Source organism: Anabrus simplex, chromosome 6, assembly GCF_040414725.1.
Source record: "Anabrus simplex isolate iqAnaSimp1 chromosome 6, ASM4041472v1, whole genome shotgun sequence".
NCBI classification, from domain to species: domain Eukaryota; kingdom Metazoa; phylum Arthropoda; class Insecta; order Orthoptera; family Tettigoniidae; genus Anabrus; species Anabrus simplex.
Window position 1 is genome coordinate 153,308,570 of NC_090270.1, and position 19,914 is coordinate 153,328,483.

Below are 19,914 nucleotides of genomic sequence, written 5' to 3' on the forward strand. Positions count from 1 at the left end.
TCTTAGCTATACACGTGTCCTGTGGCACAGGACAACATGTTCTACAATGACTGTCGGCTGAGAAATCACGGTACAAAGTGGGCCATTCGCCAACGCCGTGTCCCATTTATCGTTCGCTATGTGCCCAGCACAGCGGCGCATTTCACATCATGAGCATACCTCAGTGACGTCAGTCTACCCTGCAATTGGCATAAAGTTCTGACCACTCCTTCTTGGTGTTGCATTTGCTCTGTCAGTCAGTGTATTTTAGTGTACCATTTGCAAATAAAGAGATTTTGATTTTGATTTGATTTGATTTGATGTAGCATGTAAGCGATTATGATCAGCGTAGTGAACAGATTATTTTTCTTAAGAAAGACACAAAAACAGTGCTCACACCACAATATTGCAAGTGTATATACCTACTAATTCAACAGATGATGAAGAAATTGAAAGAATATATGAAGAGATAGATCTAATACAATATGTAAAAGGAGACAAGAATCTAATTGTGATGAGAGACTGGAACGAAGTGGTAGGCCAACGAAGGGAAGATAATGCAGTAGGAAAATTTGGACTGGGACAAAGGAATGAAAGAGGAAGTCAGCTGGTTGAATTCTGCACTGATCATAATATAATATAGCGAAAGGATCGAGACGGCGGTGGTTGTCAATTGGTGCGTGTTGAAACCTTATAAACTCAGTGCTGTAGTGTTTTGGTGAAGTTATTAGTGTCCAGTTCAATTCCTAGAGTGAATTTTAATTCGAGGAAGTGTTATTCACAAGAATAAAAGTGTGGTATAGTAAATATTAGTTGAATATTAACATCACACAGTTCAGTTTTGAAAGGGAAGCCATCTTACTTTGTGACGAGAACTGGGTGCGCTCCTTATATTGGGTTAGGCTTCAAAGACACAGCCCTCTTGAGTTTGTAAAGATCAAGCAGACAATGGGAGACAATCAAAGAGAAAACAAATGTGCAAAATGCGATACAGCATTCTCAAATGAAGATAGTGTTATTGGCTGCGACGGAGTATGTAATCTCTGGTTTCACAGAAAATGCACGTCAGTCAATGTAACGGAATTCAAGGCCCTATCATCAAATAATGGATCCCTCATGTGGATGTGCGGGTCGTGTAGGCATCGTCTAAAAAACTACGGGCTCAATTCTGCTATACAAGAGAACAATGAAGCCAGGCAAGCCACACTCGAAAACAAACAAACATGTGACGACATCAAAAAGAAACTAGAAGTAGTGAGTGAAGAGTTGATGAAAAAAATGACACTTATCTTGGAAACACAACTTCAACAAGCAGAAATATTAGCTTCAGGACTAGGAAAAGTCTCGAATAAACCAGTACAGGACCCAGAGGGATTAAAGCAAAGAACATCTATTACCAACAAGGAGGAAGAATGGACAAAACATAAGAATACCAACAACAACACGGAAAATGCTAGGAGTATGATTGAGTTCGGAAAACCTACAGCAACAGCCCAACACAGGTTGTCCTCTCCTAGAAGAGATACAAGACAATATGAATCACCAAGAAGACTCCCCCAACAAGGCACAGGAGGCAAAGAAAAAGGAAAACTAAGAGCAGCACCCAGGACAGCATGGGTGTACGTGGGAAGACTGAAGGATGACATCACAGAAGAAGATCTGAAAGAACATCTCTCAAACAACGGCATCTCTAAAGTAATCGAATGCGAACAATTACCCACACGAGGATCAAACAAAGCGTTTAAAATAGGCATACCTATGGAAGAACGGGAAATAGTCTTTGACCCAGAATTCTGGCCAAATGGAGTAACCTACCGCACTTATCGATTTCGTAAGCAATAAAGACGAGACTCCGAGAGAATTCCAGAAGACGACAGGCAAGACATTGGATATACTACTTTGGAATGTGGAAGGGTTAAAGAGTATTGTAAATACAGCACCAGATTATATTTGGATAGGACAAGATGTAATAATAGCTACAGAAACTTTTTTGACGGAGCCTTTTGGCATCACAGGATACTACACAGCACACTCTTATGCTAAACCAAAAGCTTTAGGCAGACCGGAGGGAGGTGTATCCCTTATGTTCAAACACACCATAGGAAAAATTAAAGAGATAGTAAAGGAAGAAAACATGACAATCGTAAAATCCACGGACATTACAGTAGTGGGGATGTATATTACATATGGCACGTCAATAGAAGATACAGCGGAGCAGGTATTAGGGGCTATATCACAAGTGAGAACAGAAGAAAACGTAATTATTGCAGGAGATTTCAACTGCAGAATTGACAAACCAAATAACAAAACAACAACTATACTGAATATTCTACAGGAGGAAGGTTTTAAACTCATCAATAAGGCCGAAGATATAACCTATATAGCGTACAATGGAACAAGCACAATAGACTTAGTTTTTTATAGAGGAAAGAAGATCATAGTTAAAAACCAAAAAAGGAAATGGAATACCTTAAACACACCTCTCACTAAACATATCCCCATACATACCAGATTTCTACTAGTAAGAAACATAGATGAAAAGACACTTCCTGACTCACATAAAACAACAAGGAAAATAAACTTAGAAATACTACAAAACAATACACAAGCTATAGAAAGCGCGAAGCGACACCTAAAAGACAATGATATCAATCTCACCATGACTACCATTCAAGATGCTATAATTGCAGCAACGGTACCAGCCAAAATAAGGAAATCGAAACCATGGTTTGACACTGAGTGCTACCAACACCGAAGAAAAACGTTAGATGCCCTACACAAAGCAAGACTCAAAAATGTAAAAGATGACCTAGAGGAATATGCTAGGAAGAGAAAGGAATACAAGATGCTCTTGAAAAGCAAGAAATCACAATTTATAGAAAAAGAAGCACTAAGAGAAGCAGATGAAGCACGCAAGGACCCCTACATAGCACTTAGAAGAAAGGTCACCAGAACATCAGATGAAATCCAAATGGAAAGTTGGGAATGCCACTTCTCTCGAATTTTAAATAAAAGACAGACAAACAAATCACATGATAGTAGGACACCGAATGAGGAGGAAAAGACCTCCCAAATTACAACAGAAGAGGTTGAAACAATAATCAAAAACACAAAAAACAAAAAGGCAGCAGGACCAGACGGTATTTATAATGAGATGTTAAAGGAATCAACAGGAGTGTTAATTGAAATATGGACAGAGTTATTCAATAAATGCCTCAGCTCAGGAGAAATTCCAGATAGCTGGAGAAAGTCGACAATCAAAGTCTTATACAAGGGATCAGGGGATACAAATAATCCGAATTCTTACCGTGGTATAGCACTTGAAAATAACATATTTAAAATCTATACAAAGTTACTCAACAAACGTCTCACGGAGACAATAGATCCATTGATTCCAGACCAACAATTTGGCTTTAGAGAAGGAAGGTCCACCTTACAGGCCGTATGTAATCTTCTTAATGACATTGACCAAGCGCTGAGACATCCAAAAGGCAAATTCAGAACCGTCTTTATCGACTACACAAAAGCCTTTGATTTGTTGAATAGGACCAAACTCGTAGCAAAAATGGAATCCATGACAAACGGAGGAAATGTAGTTACAACAGCCATAAGAAATATACTGACCTACAACAGAATACAAATAAAGGACGGAATAACAACTTCAAGAGAGATCCTGCAGACAAATGGGGTTCTACAGGGGGATCCCATCAGCCCCACCCTATTCAACATCGCCACCGCAGATATCGTGAAGATCTTAAAAAAATCGAATTCATTATCTTTATATATGTATGCAGACGACATGGTCATAGGTTCCTCAAACAGACTTGAATTACAAGAAGCACTAAATGACTTACATAACTGGGCAGAAGAAAATGACTTCAGTATAAATAGTAACAAAACAAAATACATGGTGTTCCGGAAAGGTGGAAGATTAGCAACAGAGGAAAAAATGACTTTAGGAGGGAAGGAACTGCAGACAGTAAACTACTATAAATATCTAGGAATCACCCTACAAACAACACGCAATTCATTCAGGATACACGTAAAGGAAAGAATAACAGCTGCTATAAGAGGAATATATGACATAAAGAACATAACCAGTCTATCCCTCCAGACGGCTATGATCTTATTTAATGCTAAAATATCGCCAATGCTGACCTACGGATTAGAATTGATATGGGAAAACCTATCTTTTTCAGACCTAAACTCAATGGAGAAAGTAAAAGCCCGATATCTGAAAAGAGCACTTGGAGTGGCAAGAACAACACCTTCCAGGCTTGTTTACGAATTGGCAAGAGAAACATTCTACATCGAGGACTTACGTTACAAACTATCCCTGCCATCTACTGAGCAAGCGACAAAACTGATGCAGACAAGAGAGAAGAAGCGCGAAGAAATCCCTCTGGACTTCTATAGCACATATGCAATGATCGACAGGAGATGGGTAAAAGAAAATCAAGAACTTAGAAATGTAATTACAAGATTGGCAGTGCATGGTTTTCACCATAAAATTTGTAAAAACAAAAAGTTTCATGAACCAAACAATGAATGTGTATGTGCATTGTGTAATAACCACTGTGACAGATACCATATAACCATGTGTCCTAAACGAGAAAGATCGATCGTGGACTATAGCAAAGAGTAACTATATAGATGCGAATTGTCCTTTTAATTCATCTATGTACATTAGTATGCAATAATAATAATAATTTAGCCCTTGCTACCACTCTGTTCAAACATTACAAATGATGGCCATATACATGGACAAGACCATAGACACTGGAAGGTATCAATCATTATGATTGGGTAGAGATTCAGAAACCAGATGTTGGATTACAAGACCTTTGCAGGAGCAGACAATGAATCTAACCACAAATTGGTGGTCATAAAATGCCTTCTGAAGTTGAAGAAATTAAAGAAAAAAGGAAAACCAGCAGGTGGCTGCACGGGTTGTGTCACGTAGCTATTGGCTTGAATTTGGGAGATAGTGGATTCAAACCACACTGTTGGCAGCCCTGAAGATGGTTTTCCATAGTTTCCCATTTTCACACCAGGCAAAATTATAAAAATAGAAAGAAGTAAGGAAAGAAAAAGTATGGCATCTATATAAGTTGAAAGAAAAGAGTGTGAGGGATTGTTCCAAGGAACATGTTGCTCAAGGATTAAATGAAAAGGCTGAAGGAATCACAACAGATGAAAAGTGGATAGTCATGAAGAATGAGATCACTAGGACTGCTGATGAAAGGTAAGATCAAGCAAAAATCAGTGGATAACTTGGGAGATACTAGACTTGACTGACAAATGGCAAAAGTACAAGAATGCATAAAATGAGGATGGCAGAAAAGAATTCAGGCAATAAAAAAATGAAGTAGATAGAAAGTGCAGGACAGCTAAAGAAGAATGACTGAGAGAGAAGTGCAAGGATGTTGAAATTTGTATGGTTGTAGGAAAGATAGATGCTGTATACCAAAAAAATCGAGGAGACCTTTAGAGAAAGGAAATCTAGGTGTATAAAAATTAAGAACTCAGATGAAAGGGAAAGAAGACAAGGCAGAAAGATGGCAGCAACATATCCAAAAATTGTATCAAGGGAAAAAAAAACAAATGATAAGGTTTTGGAACAAGAAGAGGGTATTGTCCCTGATGACCCAATTTTGAGGTCAGAATTCAACAGGCCTAAATGGGAGCACTCCTGGAATTGATGATATACCCTCAGAAGTACTGACTGCCTTAGGAGAAACCAAGTTGTGGTGTGTAAGATGAATGATGCAGAAGAAGAGCCAATTTTAGACAGAATATTGTTTTACCTATTCCCAAGAAAGTAGGTGCTGACAAGTGTGGAAACTACCACACCATTAGTTTAGTATCTCATAACTGAAAAATTTTAACACTATTAGTTACACAAGAATGGAAAAATAAGTTGAAACTGAGTTGGGAGAAGATCAGTTTGGTTTCAGAAGAAATGTTGGAACACGTGAAGCAATCCTGATCTTAGAGGATATTATAACCGTGAGGTTCTTCAGTCTATCAAAACTTTCTCAGTATAACATACACTGCTGTTTGGAGAAAGTGAAACACTCAGAAGCAATGGTCTGAAACATGCCAAAATCAGAGGACGTGTACAACAATGGAGCCATAATAAGTGATTTAAATTGCAGAGAGATGCTGTGCACACAGACCCAACAGTGCCCTCCTGTGTATGACCAGCCAGGCCAGCGTTACGCAATGCTCAGTCAGTGCAGAGCCATCATACAAAGTGGAAACGGAAATGTGTACCCAAGTGCCACTATGCCTCACTGGCATCACAGGGTGGAATATCAGCATGTGAGTGCATTCGAATGGGGCAGAATTATTGGGCTCCGGGAGGTGGGTCTGTCATTCCATGACATTGCAGCTTGTACAAGGCACGCTGCTTCAACAGTGAGACGTATGTGGCACCAGTGGAGAGAAGAGGGCCATACACAGCACCAACAGCGTACTGGACAACATAATGTGACCACAGTGCGAGATGACCGCCATCTTGTCCGCTTGGCCATAACGGATAGAAGAGTTTCATCCACAGTGTTGTTCAGATCCTCCTGCAGCCACTGTTGATGCTTTGTGGATGAGCCTACAAACCGCGTGGCTGAATATTACCCAGCAGCATATTGCGGTGCTCTTTGATTCCATGCCACAACGTCTAGCGGCTCTGATTGCAGCGCATGGTGGTGCTACAACGTACTGAAGTTCCACAGTCACTGTGCATGTACAGGTCTGTAATTGTAATCATTTGTGTCTTGTCATGTCCCTAATCTATGGAATAAACTGCATTGTGATGACAGCTCTCGGTCTTGGTATTTCACTTTCTCCAAACAGCAGTATAGATTTAGTAAATACGTGGAAAGAAAACATTTATTAACAGATTATACCTGAAAGAGATACATAAATTAAATTAATTAACAGTTATAAATTAACTAAGTTGAACCTGAAAAAAAATGGCTTCCATTATAACAAAAAAATCTTATTAGATGGATTTACGGAGGAAAAGCCCGTGTACATGGCATTCATAGATCTAGGAAAGGCATTCAGTAATGTTGATTGGACAAAACAATTTGGGGTTCTGAAGGTGATCGGGATCCGATGCCAAGAAAGATGTACAAAAATCTGTACAAAAATCAGTCTGCAGTGGCAAGAAACGACGGCTATGAAAAAAGAAGCAGCAATCCCAAACAGAGTGCAGCATGGCTACAGTTTGTGCCCTCTCCTTTTCAAAGTTTATATATAACAGGCAGTAAATGAAATCAAAGACGAATCTGGAAAGGGAATCACAATCCAAGGAGAGGAAATCAAAACTCTGAGATCTGTTGACGATATCGTTAGTCTATATGAGTCTGAAGAAGATATGGAGAAATTGCTTAGCGGTAGGGATGCAGTCTTGGAGAAGGAGTACAAGATGAAAATAAATAAATCCAAAATAAAAGTAACAGAGTGCAGTTGAACAAAGTCATGTTATATAGGAAATATTAGGTCTTAAAAGAGGTATATGAATATTATTTCTTGTGTACAGAGCAAGAGGTCATGCGGATAAGGTCACGTAGCTATCAGCTTGCATTTGGGAGACAGTTCAATCCGCACTGTCGGTAGCCCTGAAGATGGTTTTCTGTGTTTTCCCATTTTCACACCAGGCAAAAATCGGGTCTGTACCCTAATTAAGGCCACGGTCTCTTCCTTCCAACTCTTAGCCCTTTCTTATCCCATTGTTGCCATAGGACCTATGTGTGTCAGTGCAAGGCAAGCAAATTGTAAAAATAAATGTTTCTTGTGTAGTAGAGTAACTAATGATAGTAGAAGTAAGGAGGACATAAAATGTGGACTAACATAAGTAAAGAAAAATGTGCTCACTTCAAACCATGATATAGGAATTAGAAAGATATTTTAGAATACTCTCAGCTGGAGCACAGCATTGTATGGAAGTGAAACATGGACAATAACTAGTTCAGAAATAAATAGAACAGAAGCCTTTGAAATGTGGTGTTATAGAAGAATGATGAAGGTGAAATGGGTATAGAAGAATGATGAAGGTGAAATGGGTAGATTGAATCATGAATAAAGAGATACTGGTAAGAGAAGAAAGATTTGGTAAAAGTTGACCAGAAGAAAAGAGAGAATGATAGAACACAGCTTAAGACACCCAGGGCTTAATGCAGTTGGTTTATGAGGGAAATATAGGTGGTAAGAACAGTAGGGATAGACCAAGCTATGAATATGACAAACAGACTAGAGTAGATGTAGGATGTAGTAGTTGTGTAGAAAAAAAAATAATAAAAAAATAGCAAGGATAGGGTGGCATCGAGAGCTGCATCAAACCAGTAAATGGGGTATTGACCTAAAAACCAATTACATCCTTCATTAATAATCAATGACAATTTTACACAACATAAACAATATTTTACATATATGCATGTTTTAAAGTGATTTGATACAATGTGAAGAAGTTGTTTTAAAGTGAAACATGTTATTCTTTATTAATGTGTTCTTTTACAGCTATGTTAGGTGTTATAAATTTTGCATTTCATACCTCAACAGACTGAAAAATTTATATTGACTTTATAACAGGCTTAGATTAAGAAACCGGTATTGGATTGCAAGAATTGCCCATTGTGAAGACTGAATAAAGAAGTGCAAGCACACATGTATGGCATTTGTGAAAAAAATTAAAACCTACAACCTGTTATCCAGTCAGTGACCGGATCAGGAATGGAATAAATGAAGCCTCCATCTTGCGGCGAGTATAGGAATTGTGCCGGCTGCCAAAGCCTGTCACACTCCTCTGGGGCAATGATTAATGACCGACATATGGAATGAAATGATATTGGAGAGTGTTGCTGGAATGAAAGATGACAGAGAAACCCAGAGTACCCAGAGAAAAACCTGTCCCGCCTCCACTTTGTCTAGCACAAATCTCACATGGAGTGACCGGGATTTGAACCATGGAACCCAGCGGTGAGAGGCCAATGCGCTGCTGCCTGTGCCACGGAGGCTTTTTATGGCATTTGTAGATATAGTAAAACTTGTCCAAAGCGAAATCTCAAGAGACCACAGTTTTTTCCGAATCCCATCACAAGACTCTATACAGTACTTCACAACACTAACCTTTCTTCAACAGATCAAATGAAGAAACAACTTGTTTCTTCTTCTTTCTAAAGTCTTTCTGAATGCATTCCTGACCTGAGTACATTAGTTTAAAAAAGTGTAGAAGAGTTAGGTGTAATGGCAAATTGCTTTATGGCACAAATGCACTGTAGAGCACGTTTGTGGGGTCGAATCTTGTTTTGATCTTTAAATTGTTGCTCGTCTCCGTCTTGTATCTCCTATTCTTTCTCGGCCTTTCTCACTGCTACAAGTGCTGTAGCTGATTCGAAATTGTGATGTGTCATAAGTTGATCATCACTTCGGATAAAGTTCCCTGATTTGCAGAAAACGTTTCTTGCTTGACAAAAGTCGGATATTGCCAACACATTTTCAAGCGCTTCATCCATTCCATCGTGTGTATCACTGTACCTGTTTATTTTAGAAGATGGATTATTGACCTTTCAATCACAGAAATTCCTGAAGTGTCCCAGTGAAGAAATAGAAAGGCAGGTGATCCGATGGCAGGGATGTCCAAACATGTGCTTCAGTTTGTCCACACAATGATATTGATCATACCAGCACCAGAAATGCACAAATATTGTACTAGGAGATTCCACTTTATACAAAATTAAAAACATTCTAACGCCGTAAGCTTTTTCGGGACCAAAAAAAAATTCTGTAGTGGACAAGTTTCCATTTTATTTGAGTTCTGCTCTGAGCAAGTTTTACTGTACTGTACAGGGTTATTCTAAATGATTGTCAGAGTTCCGTGAATTTATTTTTTTAAACATGGAAAATGTACCATTTTTATTGTTAGATGATAGATAAAAGCCTTTATTTTCTGTGGCGAAGTTAGGGCTGTTGGCCCTTTCTTACACTTAACCACACACACATTATTATTTGTTAATACAATGGCACTGATTAACTTAAAATACTAAGAACTACAAATAACACTAATTTCTAAGACAAAAAATATGAATATATATGCATGCAAAGATGACAGAAAGAAAAAGGAACTGCCTACATAATACAGATTTGAAGACATACTCATTTCAATACACAATGAAAGAAATACAAACGTAAAAATACTAGAAAGCTTAATAAAATTTTAAAATGAAATTCAGCTAATTGTATCCTTGCAATACTACATCTAAGTTAAATTCAGTTACTACTAGCTATGTTTAGGCTACTTCTACTTCGTAAATACAGTACGGATGTTTTTAATTTAATTTAAATTATCATATTAACCCAATATCTTATTTTAATGTACAATAATCTCATATCATTTATTCTTCCGCTTCGTCCATCCATTCACTTTGCTCGTCCAGCTTTTCCTCTATTTTTAAAATATTGTTTTTTATGTCTTTCAGTTCACCGGACACTTTCTCTTGAAATGCACAGAACTCCTCCTCCAGCCGCTGTAGTTTCTCCTCCCGGTTGGCGCTGCGTCCTTGAGTTGGACGCGGAAATGCTGCATTGCATCTTTAATAGCCGATACCTTTTGAAATACATCCTGTAGCGTCATGATCGTTGTCAGTCTTGGACGGTGATTTCAGTAATGGTTAGACAAACTCTCAAAGTTTTGTTTTGCATCAACTGTAGTACATAAGTTACCACCAGATGGCAGTAATAGCAGTGTTTAACAAAATGGCGGTTAGCGATAAGGAGAAAGCTTTTTGTACTCTTAAATTTGATCAACACCGATCCGTTACCAGAGTCCAGTGCCATTTTCGGACAAAATACGGGAAGGAGCCTCCTTCCGACAACTCTATTCGCAGATGGTATGCACAATTTGTGGATATAGGTTGTTTGTGCAAAGGGAAAAGCAGTGGGCATCCCGCTTGTGAATCGGATTAGTCCTAAAAAATCAACTACGAGATGAAGCAGGGAACTGAAAGTTCTTCAAACCACAGTATAGCGTGTGTTACGAAGGCGCCTAAAGGTAAAGCGATATCGCCTACAATTGCGTCAAGCTCTAACAGCTAGTGACAAAGCCCTACGTTTCAACTTTTGCATGGCACTGCAGGAACGGATTGAAGAAGATGATGGTTTTCTTGACAGAGTAGTTTTCAGTGACGAAGCTACTTTTCATGTAAGTGGAAAGGTAAACAAACAAAACGTTCGCATTTGGGGTGCAACGAACCCCCATTGTTATGTGGAATATGTGCGAGACTCTCCTAAGGTGAATCTGTTCTGTGCCATTTCAAACACAAAGGTCTATGGCCCATTCTTCTTCAATGAACAGACAGTAACAGGGCTGAATTACCTGGACATGCTCACAGAATGGCTGTTACCCCAGTTGAGTGACGACAGGGATGATATCGTGCTGCAACAGGATGGTGCACCACCTCATTTCCACAGGGAGGGTAGAGCATTTTTAAACCAAGAACTTGCACAATAATGGATGGGACGCAGAATGGAAGGTGATCTGATGCTCTTACCGTTTCCACCACGTTCACCAAATCTTACACCATGCGATTTCTTCCTGTGGGGATATGTTAAAAATCAGGGATTTGTTCCTCCTCTACCGGTGGATATTCAGGAAGTGAAGCAGCGCATCCAAGCTGCCATCGAAAGCATCACCGCTGCCATGTTGAGTCGTGTGCGGGAAGAGATGGACTATCGAGTAGTTGTGTGTAGAGTGACACAAGGCGCACATATCGAGCATTTGTAATGTATGTCAAAATAACTTTATGAGTTACAGTACACAATAAAATAAGATTCATATTCCTATGTCAATTGCACTGTGAGTTATGAATTTTTGTAACCCCGACAATCATTTTGAATAACCCTGGATATAAAAAGCATTGTATAACATCATTGCTTTAAGCTCTTTGAAATTTTGAAGACAATTGGTATCTAGTACAGGGGAAGAAAAATGATCTACTAGCTGCATAAAAACCAAATTGAAGTTTTAAGAAGCAGAAAAGCAACTATTTATAAAGGACTGGGACAGGGTTGCAAGTATCCTGCCTCCTTTTGAATCTGCAGATGTAACATACACTAATGAATCAAAGATAAATTTGGATGCAGTCATGGAAGTGTAGACACAGACACGAGAAAGGGCTGCATCAAACCAATCATGGACTGATTGTGTGAACAATAATAACAACAAAGTACAAATAGAGAGGAAGAACAATTCATACAGCCAGGCTGAGGAGTAATTCAGACAGTAAAATGCTAGCCTTCTGAGCTCAAGTTGGCAGTTAAAATTCTAGTTCAGTCTGGTGATTTTTTAAGGTGCTCATATGTACCAGCCTTGTGTTGTTAGATTTCCTGGAATGTAAAAAGAACTATTACAAGACAAAATTCAGGCATCTTGGTATCAAAAACAACAACATTAATAATGATAATGATAATAATAATAATAATAATAATAATAATAATAATAATAATAATAATAATAATAATAATAATAATAATAATAATAACAATGTTATTGTTTTTACATTCCACTAACTACTTTTGACACTTTTCAGAGAAACTGAGATACCAGAATGTTGTCCCACAGGCATTCTTTCCCGTGCCAGTAAATCTACCAACATGAGGCTGACATATCTGACTACCTTCAAATACCACCAGACAGAGCCAGGATCAAACCTGCCAAGTTGGGGTCAGAAAGCCAGCACCTCAACCGTCTGTGCCACTCAGCCCGGCTACCTACTACATAAGTTTCAGCTAATTCCTCCCCTGGCTGCAGAATTAATTCTCTACTTTGAACTTTAGTCTCATTTAGTGCATTGTACACCACTAACAAATTTAATCCTGCTAAATCCATTAAATTATAAAATGTGTGAACTGGCCATCACCTGGATGGTACTTTCACTGATCAACGACATCAACTCCATTTTTAAATCCGTTATAAAAAGTTACAGTGTCTGGTTTCTTCTTTTCACCACCCTCAATTTGAACATCTGGATGCATAGTACTCAGAACAAGAACATTTTTATTCATAGATCTTTAGTGTAGCATCATTGGTCTTCAGCAATGCTATGGTACACAACTTTTTCTTTGCCTCTTTTTGACAGAGACTGGTACCTCCATACAAGCTCTATTCATAGTACCAACAAGAGTAATTGAATTGGTTTTCAAAGTTTCAACTAGAGACAAGGAGGTAAAGAAACTGTTGCATGTGATATTTCTTCCTTTGTACATATAAGGTCCCATCAGTTTCTTTACGACAAAGTCACCAAGACACTCACTACTGGATCTAGTGTTATCTCTTCCAGGATAAAGGAAAGCATTCACAACATACTTCTGTCAGTATTTATCTGGTTTTGAGGTCATAAACTGTGTAAATTTGCAGCACAATTTAGAAGGAAAGAGTTGCTCATCAATAGTTATATAGCTACATTGTTCATTTGCAATAAAATTATACCAAATCAATCTTATTTTATCCTTTTGGATCTTGTAGATTAAACATCAAATCTCAAATATCATATTATTTCACTGAATCTGTCACGTGGTATCATCGCCTTTACAAAAAGAACACTCCACTGACCATAGCCAATCCAGTTCTAAGCTCTTTGCTCCTATGACACCACGGATGTACAGTATATATAAAATTGTTTCCAGTTCTTCAATTTCCAAAGTTTACCTCAGTGCATGCCACATTATATTTCAGTAGTTTGTCAGTGATCATCAATTGCCAAGCACTGATGGGAGTCTCATTCACATAGTGTTTTACATGTGGAGTGGGGCAATGGCAATCTTTGAACACATTATGGTGTGAATGTCTACCAACTATGACATCATTCACTATACCAATTGCCCAAGTCGTACCATCCGAATATAAGATTTAAGTATCTGTGGCAATATCTGAAAGTTGATGTATTTCTTTATAAAAGCTGATGTATTTCTTATCAGACGTAACGTTCAAAGGTTCACTCTCCAATTCATGGTTCGAATGTCATTTAGGGTGTCACTAATATCTTGCTCTTTCATTAGCTGACATACAGCTGTAATAAACAGCCTTGTCACTATTACAACTTGCTAGAAAAGTTGCACATTGACACTATATTTCACCAAGCAATGAGGAAGTTTTGTGTCAACACTCGACGTATTCAAACACGAATAATGTAACTGATATCACGGCTTGCTTTTCCTCCAGCATGGCTGGTATGCATAAAATATTTCCAACGAAAGAATAAAGTAGACAAACAAACATTTTGTATAACTCCAAGAGGCGTAATTCCTGGCACCATAGGATATGCATTCAGGTCACCACTAATAGTGCTTCGGCAGACTTTGATGGCACAGCGATATGTCATAGACATTCTGCATCCACACGTCCTATCTCTTATGGCACAGCACCCTGGGAGAGTGTTCCAACAAGATGTCAATATGAACATAAATGAAAATTGACGAATGTAGATATATGAACATATTTGAGATATGGTAACAAAAATACATCATCATTGCTATAAAATATATTTGCCATAAAAATTAATCAGTATGCCCACTTATGTGACATTTCATTATTTCATTAATCCAAACTTGCAAGAGGCTTGATTCTCTGTAGATCGGACGATTCGCTGTTACTTGCATCACTAGAATCCTTTCCTAAATTGATAACCATGTTTTCAATTACAGTATCTATGGCACTTCCAGATCCCACATTGCTTTCTCTTCGCGCACCACCATTGATCAGCTGTCACCTCACAAAATGCTGTGTCAAGATGTTGACACATAACACAAAGTTTGAAAGTGGTGTTAAGGCTAGTAACATGACTTTTGATCTGGCTCCACAGTATCTCTATTGGGTTTAATTCACAGTGATAGAGGGGCAGTCTGAGTATAGTGTGGCCCGCTTGTTTGGCTAAATCATCTATTACATATTTCTCGAACCAAGGCCTGTGAGTCTTCACCAATTCCAGCAATACGGTCGTTTGTCACATGTTACGTTTTTATTTCTTAGCCAGGAAATTACTTCAGCTTTCTTCCAGGATTTGTTTGGGATATGTTCTAACTTGCCTGGGAGGCATGGACAGAGGACAACTGGTATCGCATCATGTTCAGTTATGAGTCCCACTTCTCCATAACCTCCGATAACCATTGTGTGCAGGTTTGGCGACGTCGAGAGCAGAGGACAGATCGTGCCCATATTGTGCAAAGACACACAGGCATAATCCCTGGCATCGTGGTGTGGGGAGCCATAGGATATGCATTCAGGTCACCTCTAATAGTGCTTCGGCAGACTTTGATGGCACAGCGATATGTCACAGATATTCTGCATCCGCACGTTCTATTCCTTATGGCACAGCACCCTGGGAGAGTGTTCCAACAAGATAATGAATGTCCACGCACAGCATGTGTGTCTGTGGAATGCCTAGAGCATGTTGAGATCCTCCCATGGCCAGCAAGATCCCCTGACCTCTCCATCATTAAACACGTGTGGGAGAACATTGGAAGGGGACTCTGTCCCAGTACCAACCTGCCGGATATAGAGAGACAGCTGCAACAAGTGTGGATGAACTTGCCCCACGAGAGGATCCAAAGGCTGTTTGACACCATTCTGAACCGCATAAGGGCATGCATTGCGGCCACGGCGGGGTGTGACACCCTACTGACCTGGTGCCAACATTCCATCTGTAACAGCCAAAGGCCTTGTGTCTTTCATCCCATATTGTAATCAGTTCAATATAGACACATGCTTTTTCAGCATATGTACTGTAGTTTCACTCACTTTCAACCACTCCTTCTGGGTGCTTAACTTCTTTTGTCAGGGAGTGTATAAACATACAGTACTCTCCCTGTTGCCAAGAACTTAGAATGAATAATAGCACAGTGAGAGATAAAATCCAAGTTTTGCAAAGTTAATGAAATGATATCATAGACATGATCAACAGTGTTTTATAAAGAGAAAATGTGCTTGCAAAATAAATGATCTCTACATTGCTCTTGTTTTCAAGTTTATTTCTGTATGGGAGTGAAGTCCATTTGAACTCTACATGTCCTTTCCATACCCTAGAAGATACAAATATGAAAATAGCAAACTTCATTGTTAGTATAAACATTTGATTAGTGAAAGGAAGGTATTTTTAATGAAGAGGTAAGCTTGGGATGAGCACAGAGGATGAAGCTACACATATCCTGGCTTCTTTGGTAGGGTCACGAATGAAGATGGCTTAATTAGGAAGACCAATAGACACATCTCTAGAGGGAGATGTAGGATACAGTGCTTAAACTCAGCATTTGAAGATTTTGAGGTAAGATTATGGGTGCAGAAAAGGCTACAGTTTTAGCTGTAAATGGATCATTATTCGTGGAGGCTTGAAAACGAGGAATGTACAACAATGTATAGTGAAAATATAAGATTGCATGGCTGCTAAAAAAAAAGAGTTCATGGTATTTTTATTGTATGTTCCGTATGTTCCTTACATTTCATATTTTATATTTTAATTATTATCAAAATATAATTCACCTCCCATGTAGGTACAAGACTGTGGATACCCACAACAAACATTATATCTTCAGGTTCACCTGTTTATGAGAAAAGGCTACCTGTGAGTTACTTATGCAATACCTTGCACTCATTCCTTTTTTTTTTTTTTTTTTGAACAACTGTACAAATAATATAATAATACATATTCATTTCTCACTGATCATATCTCATTCTATAAAATTACACATGCTGAGAATACTGCTTCTGTATGCAAAAAGGTTAAAACTATGAAGAGAACTTACTCAGCGCTTGTGGCAGTCCTTCATGTGATGCCACTCCAATAATCCAAGGAATTTCATTCTGAGGCCATTTTAAATTATTGATGAGATTTTCTGTAGTGTCATAGAGGAATGGCTTTATGTTAGGAATGGTTGGCTCCACAACAGGCACAAAAGGAAAGGATAAATCGTGACTCCATTCCTAAACAAAATAAACACTTACGTAAGAAATCGAGCAGGAGTGAAATGTATACAATACATGTAGGAAAGAGATGGAGATCAGTGAATGAAAAGAAGAAGCAGTTATCTGATGTTAAGACTGAGTGCTTCCCTAGACCTGAGCACCAGTTGATGTCCAACTTTGGAATCTCTAAGGGCAAGAGGGAAGGAAGTTAGGGGTAAATGTTAAACAGCGAAACAATTATCAAGTGTGGTTTGATGGTCCGGGTGTGAATGAGGACAGGGAGACCCATGTTAGGGGTTTTTCAAGTGCTGCAGTGGCCACACATTTGTTTGGCTAGAATGTTGGTGGTTAAGCATTGCACTGAAGCTGGTGTATGATGAGATTTCTGGGGATATAATAAAGGCAATGGGTTGGGATATAGTACCATATCTGAAATACTTATTTGATTATTGTTTGGTTGAAGGAGCTATACCAAATGAATGGAGAGTTGCTATAGTAGCCCCTGTATATAAAGGAAAGGGTGATAGACATACAGCTGAAAATTAGAGGCCAGTCAGTTTGACATGCATTGCATGTAAGCTTTGGGAAAGTATTCTTTCTGATTATATTAGATATGTTTGTGAAATTAATAACTGGTTTGACAGAAGGCAGTTTGAGTTTAGGAAAGGTTATTCCACTGAAGCTCAGCTTGTAGGATTTCAGCAAGATATAGCAGATATCTTGGATTCAGGTCAATTGGTCTGTACTGCGACTGACCTGTCTATGGCATTTGATAGGGTAGATCATGGAAGACTACTGGCAAAAATGAGTGCTATTGGACTAGAAAAAAGAGTGACTGAATGGGTGGCTATATTTCTAGGAAATAGAACTCAGAGATCTGATCCTGTAATAATTAAGAGGGGAATTCCTCAAGGCAGTATTATTGGACCTTTATGTTTTCTTATATATATCAATGATATGTGTAAAGAAGTGGAATCACAGATAAGGCTGTTTGCAGATGATGTTATTTTGTACAGAGTAATAAATAAGTTACAAGATTGTGAGCGGCTGCAGGGTGACCTCGATAGTGTTGTGAGATGGACGGTGGGCAATGGTATGATGATAAACAGGATTAAAAGTCAGGTTGTGAGTTTCACAAATACGATAAGTCCTCTCAGTTTTAATTACTGTGTTGATGGGGTGAAAGTTCCTTTTCGGGATCATCGTAAGTACCTAGGTATTAATATAAGAAAAGACCTTCATTGGGGTAATCACATAAATATGATTGTTAATAAAGGGTACAGATCTCTGTTCATGGTTGTGAGGGTATTTAGGGGTTGTAGTAAGGATGTAAAGGAGAGGGCATATAAGTCTCTGGTAAGACCCCAACTAGAGTATGGTTCCAGTGTATGGGACCCTCACCAGGATTACTTGATTCAAGAACTGGAAAAAATCCAAAGAAAAGCAGCTCACTTTGTTCTGGGTGATTTCTGACAAAAGAGTAGCATTACAAAAATGTCGCAAAGTTTGAGCTGGGAAGACTTGGGAGAAATGAGACGAGCTGATTGATTAAGTGGTATGTTACAAGTGATGAAATTCATTTTTCGTCCATATTGAAAGTGTCATAAAATATATATAGGAAAATATTTAATATTTATTTCCACCTATTCAATACAATACAAGATGTTTGCATTTAACTTAAAACAATTTTTAAATGTGAGACATGTTTCACCTCTTACTGTGAGGCATCTTCAGTCACTATCAAAACCTTATTATTTTTGTCAGGCAACAGGTTGAAATTATCCTAAAATGTGTTTGATAATGATTGTAGGTGAGATAAAAAAATTTACAGTTATTGTAAAAATGTTCATGAATAACTAAAAATCTAATATAATGATAAACTCATGTGTAATTCACTTGATGAATAGGATGTCATTTGATGGTACAGTAACACGAAGATGGCTTGAAGCCTTAGTCAATACCAGATATCCAACACATAGTGGAAAGCTTATAAAAAAACATTACAGTGAAGATATACAATACATTCAAATGATATTTAAAAAACTAGTAGATTCTTAGGTAGTACACTTAAAGATGGAGGTGTCATATAATTATAAGTGACAGCTGATGACTTAAAGCCATAGTCAATGTTTGAAGTATAAGTAAAATAACATGCTAATATATAATGAATAAATATGAAATAAATTACATTGTTGAATATAAAATGTAAAGGAAAAACATTCCAACGCTAATGTTAAATAATATTTGCCCATTACAGTACATTACTTTTTCTTAACCCTTAATGTGCATAACAACCTGCTGTGTCTTAACTAGAGCCTCTTTTGCCACTGCTTTTCATTGTTCCTGAAGGGCCTTCACAGCTACCGTAGTGGTCCCATGGCCCTCAAAGTCCCCACTGTACTTCACCCCTACAGGCAGTCCACTACATCAGCTGTCCAGTCTCCATAGACAAGGGGATGGAATTAATTTATTCACAAAAACACTTTATTTACAATAACCTACACATGTCGAATGCCCTTTAACATTTCTTTTCTCTTTTGCTGTTTATTATTTTCTTGAATATCTGTACAGATTTTGGAAAAGGATCAAACACTTCCCCAGGTAAACTGTTCCACTCCTTCACACCCTTCCCAATGAATGAAAATTTACCCCAATCATTCCTGCTAAAATCCTGTCTAATTTTATATTTGTGATCAGCCCTGCCAAAATAATTATTTTCCAACTGAAGCCTCTCACGGATTTCCCCCCATGCTTCCTCTCCTGTATAGGCTCTATATAATCCTATAAGTCTAGTTTTCCCCTTCTCTTACGTAAAGATTCCCACCCAAGTTTCTCTAACATATACTACTTTTTCTCCTGAAATCCCGTTACAAATCCTGCTGCTTTCCTCTGCACACCATCTATTTCTTTTATTAGATATTCCTGGTGAGGATCCCAAACACTATTTGCATATTCGAATAATGGACGAACCATATTTA

General features: G+C 38.3%; 1 protein-coding gene and 1 long non-coding RNA gene across 2 annotated transcripts in view; one reads left to right on the top strand and one right to left on the bottom strand.

Moving 5' to 3' along the window:
* LOC136876223 (uncharacterized) overlaps positions 1 to 11,800 on the top strand; it is a 55,106-nt gene extending 43,306 nt beyond the window's left edge. The window contains exon 3 of the long non-coding RNA XR_010860554.2: positions 10,461 to 11,800. This is a non-coding gene — a long non-coding RNA (uncharacterized lncRNA). The remainder of the gene's footprint in view (positions 1 to 10,460) is intronic.
* The window catches only part of LOC136876222 (esterase E4), a 118,778-nt gene that overhangs the window by 38,429 nt on the left and 60,435 nt on the right, over positions 1 to 19,914 (bottom strand). The window contains exon 6 of the mRNA XM_067149990.2: positions 16,777 to 16,954. Within this exon, the coding sequence (XP_067006091.1) occupies positions 16,777 to 16,954 (178 nt within the window). The remainder of the gene's footprint in view (positions 1 to 16,776; positions 16,955 to 19,914) is intronic.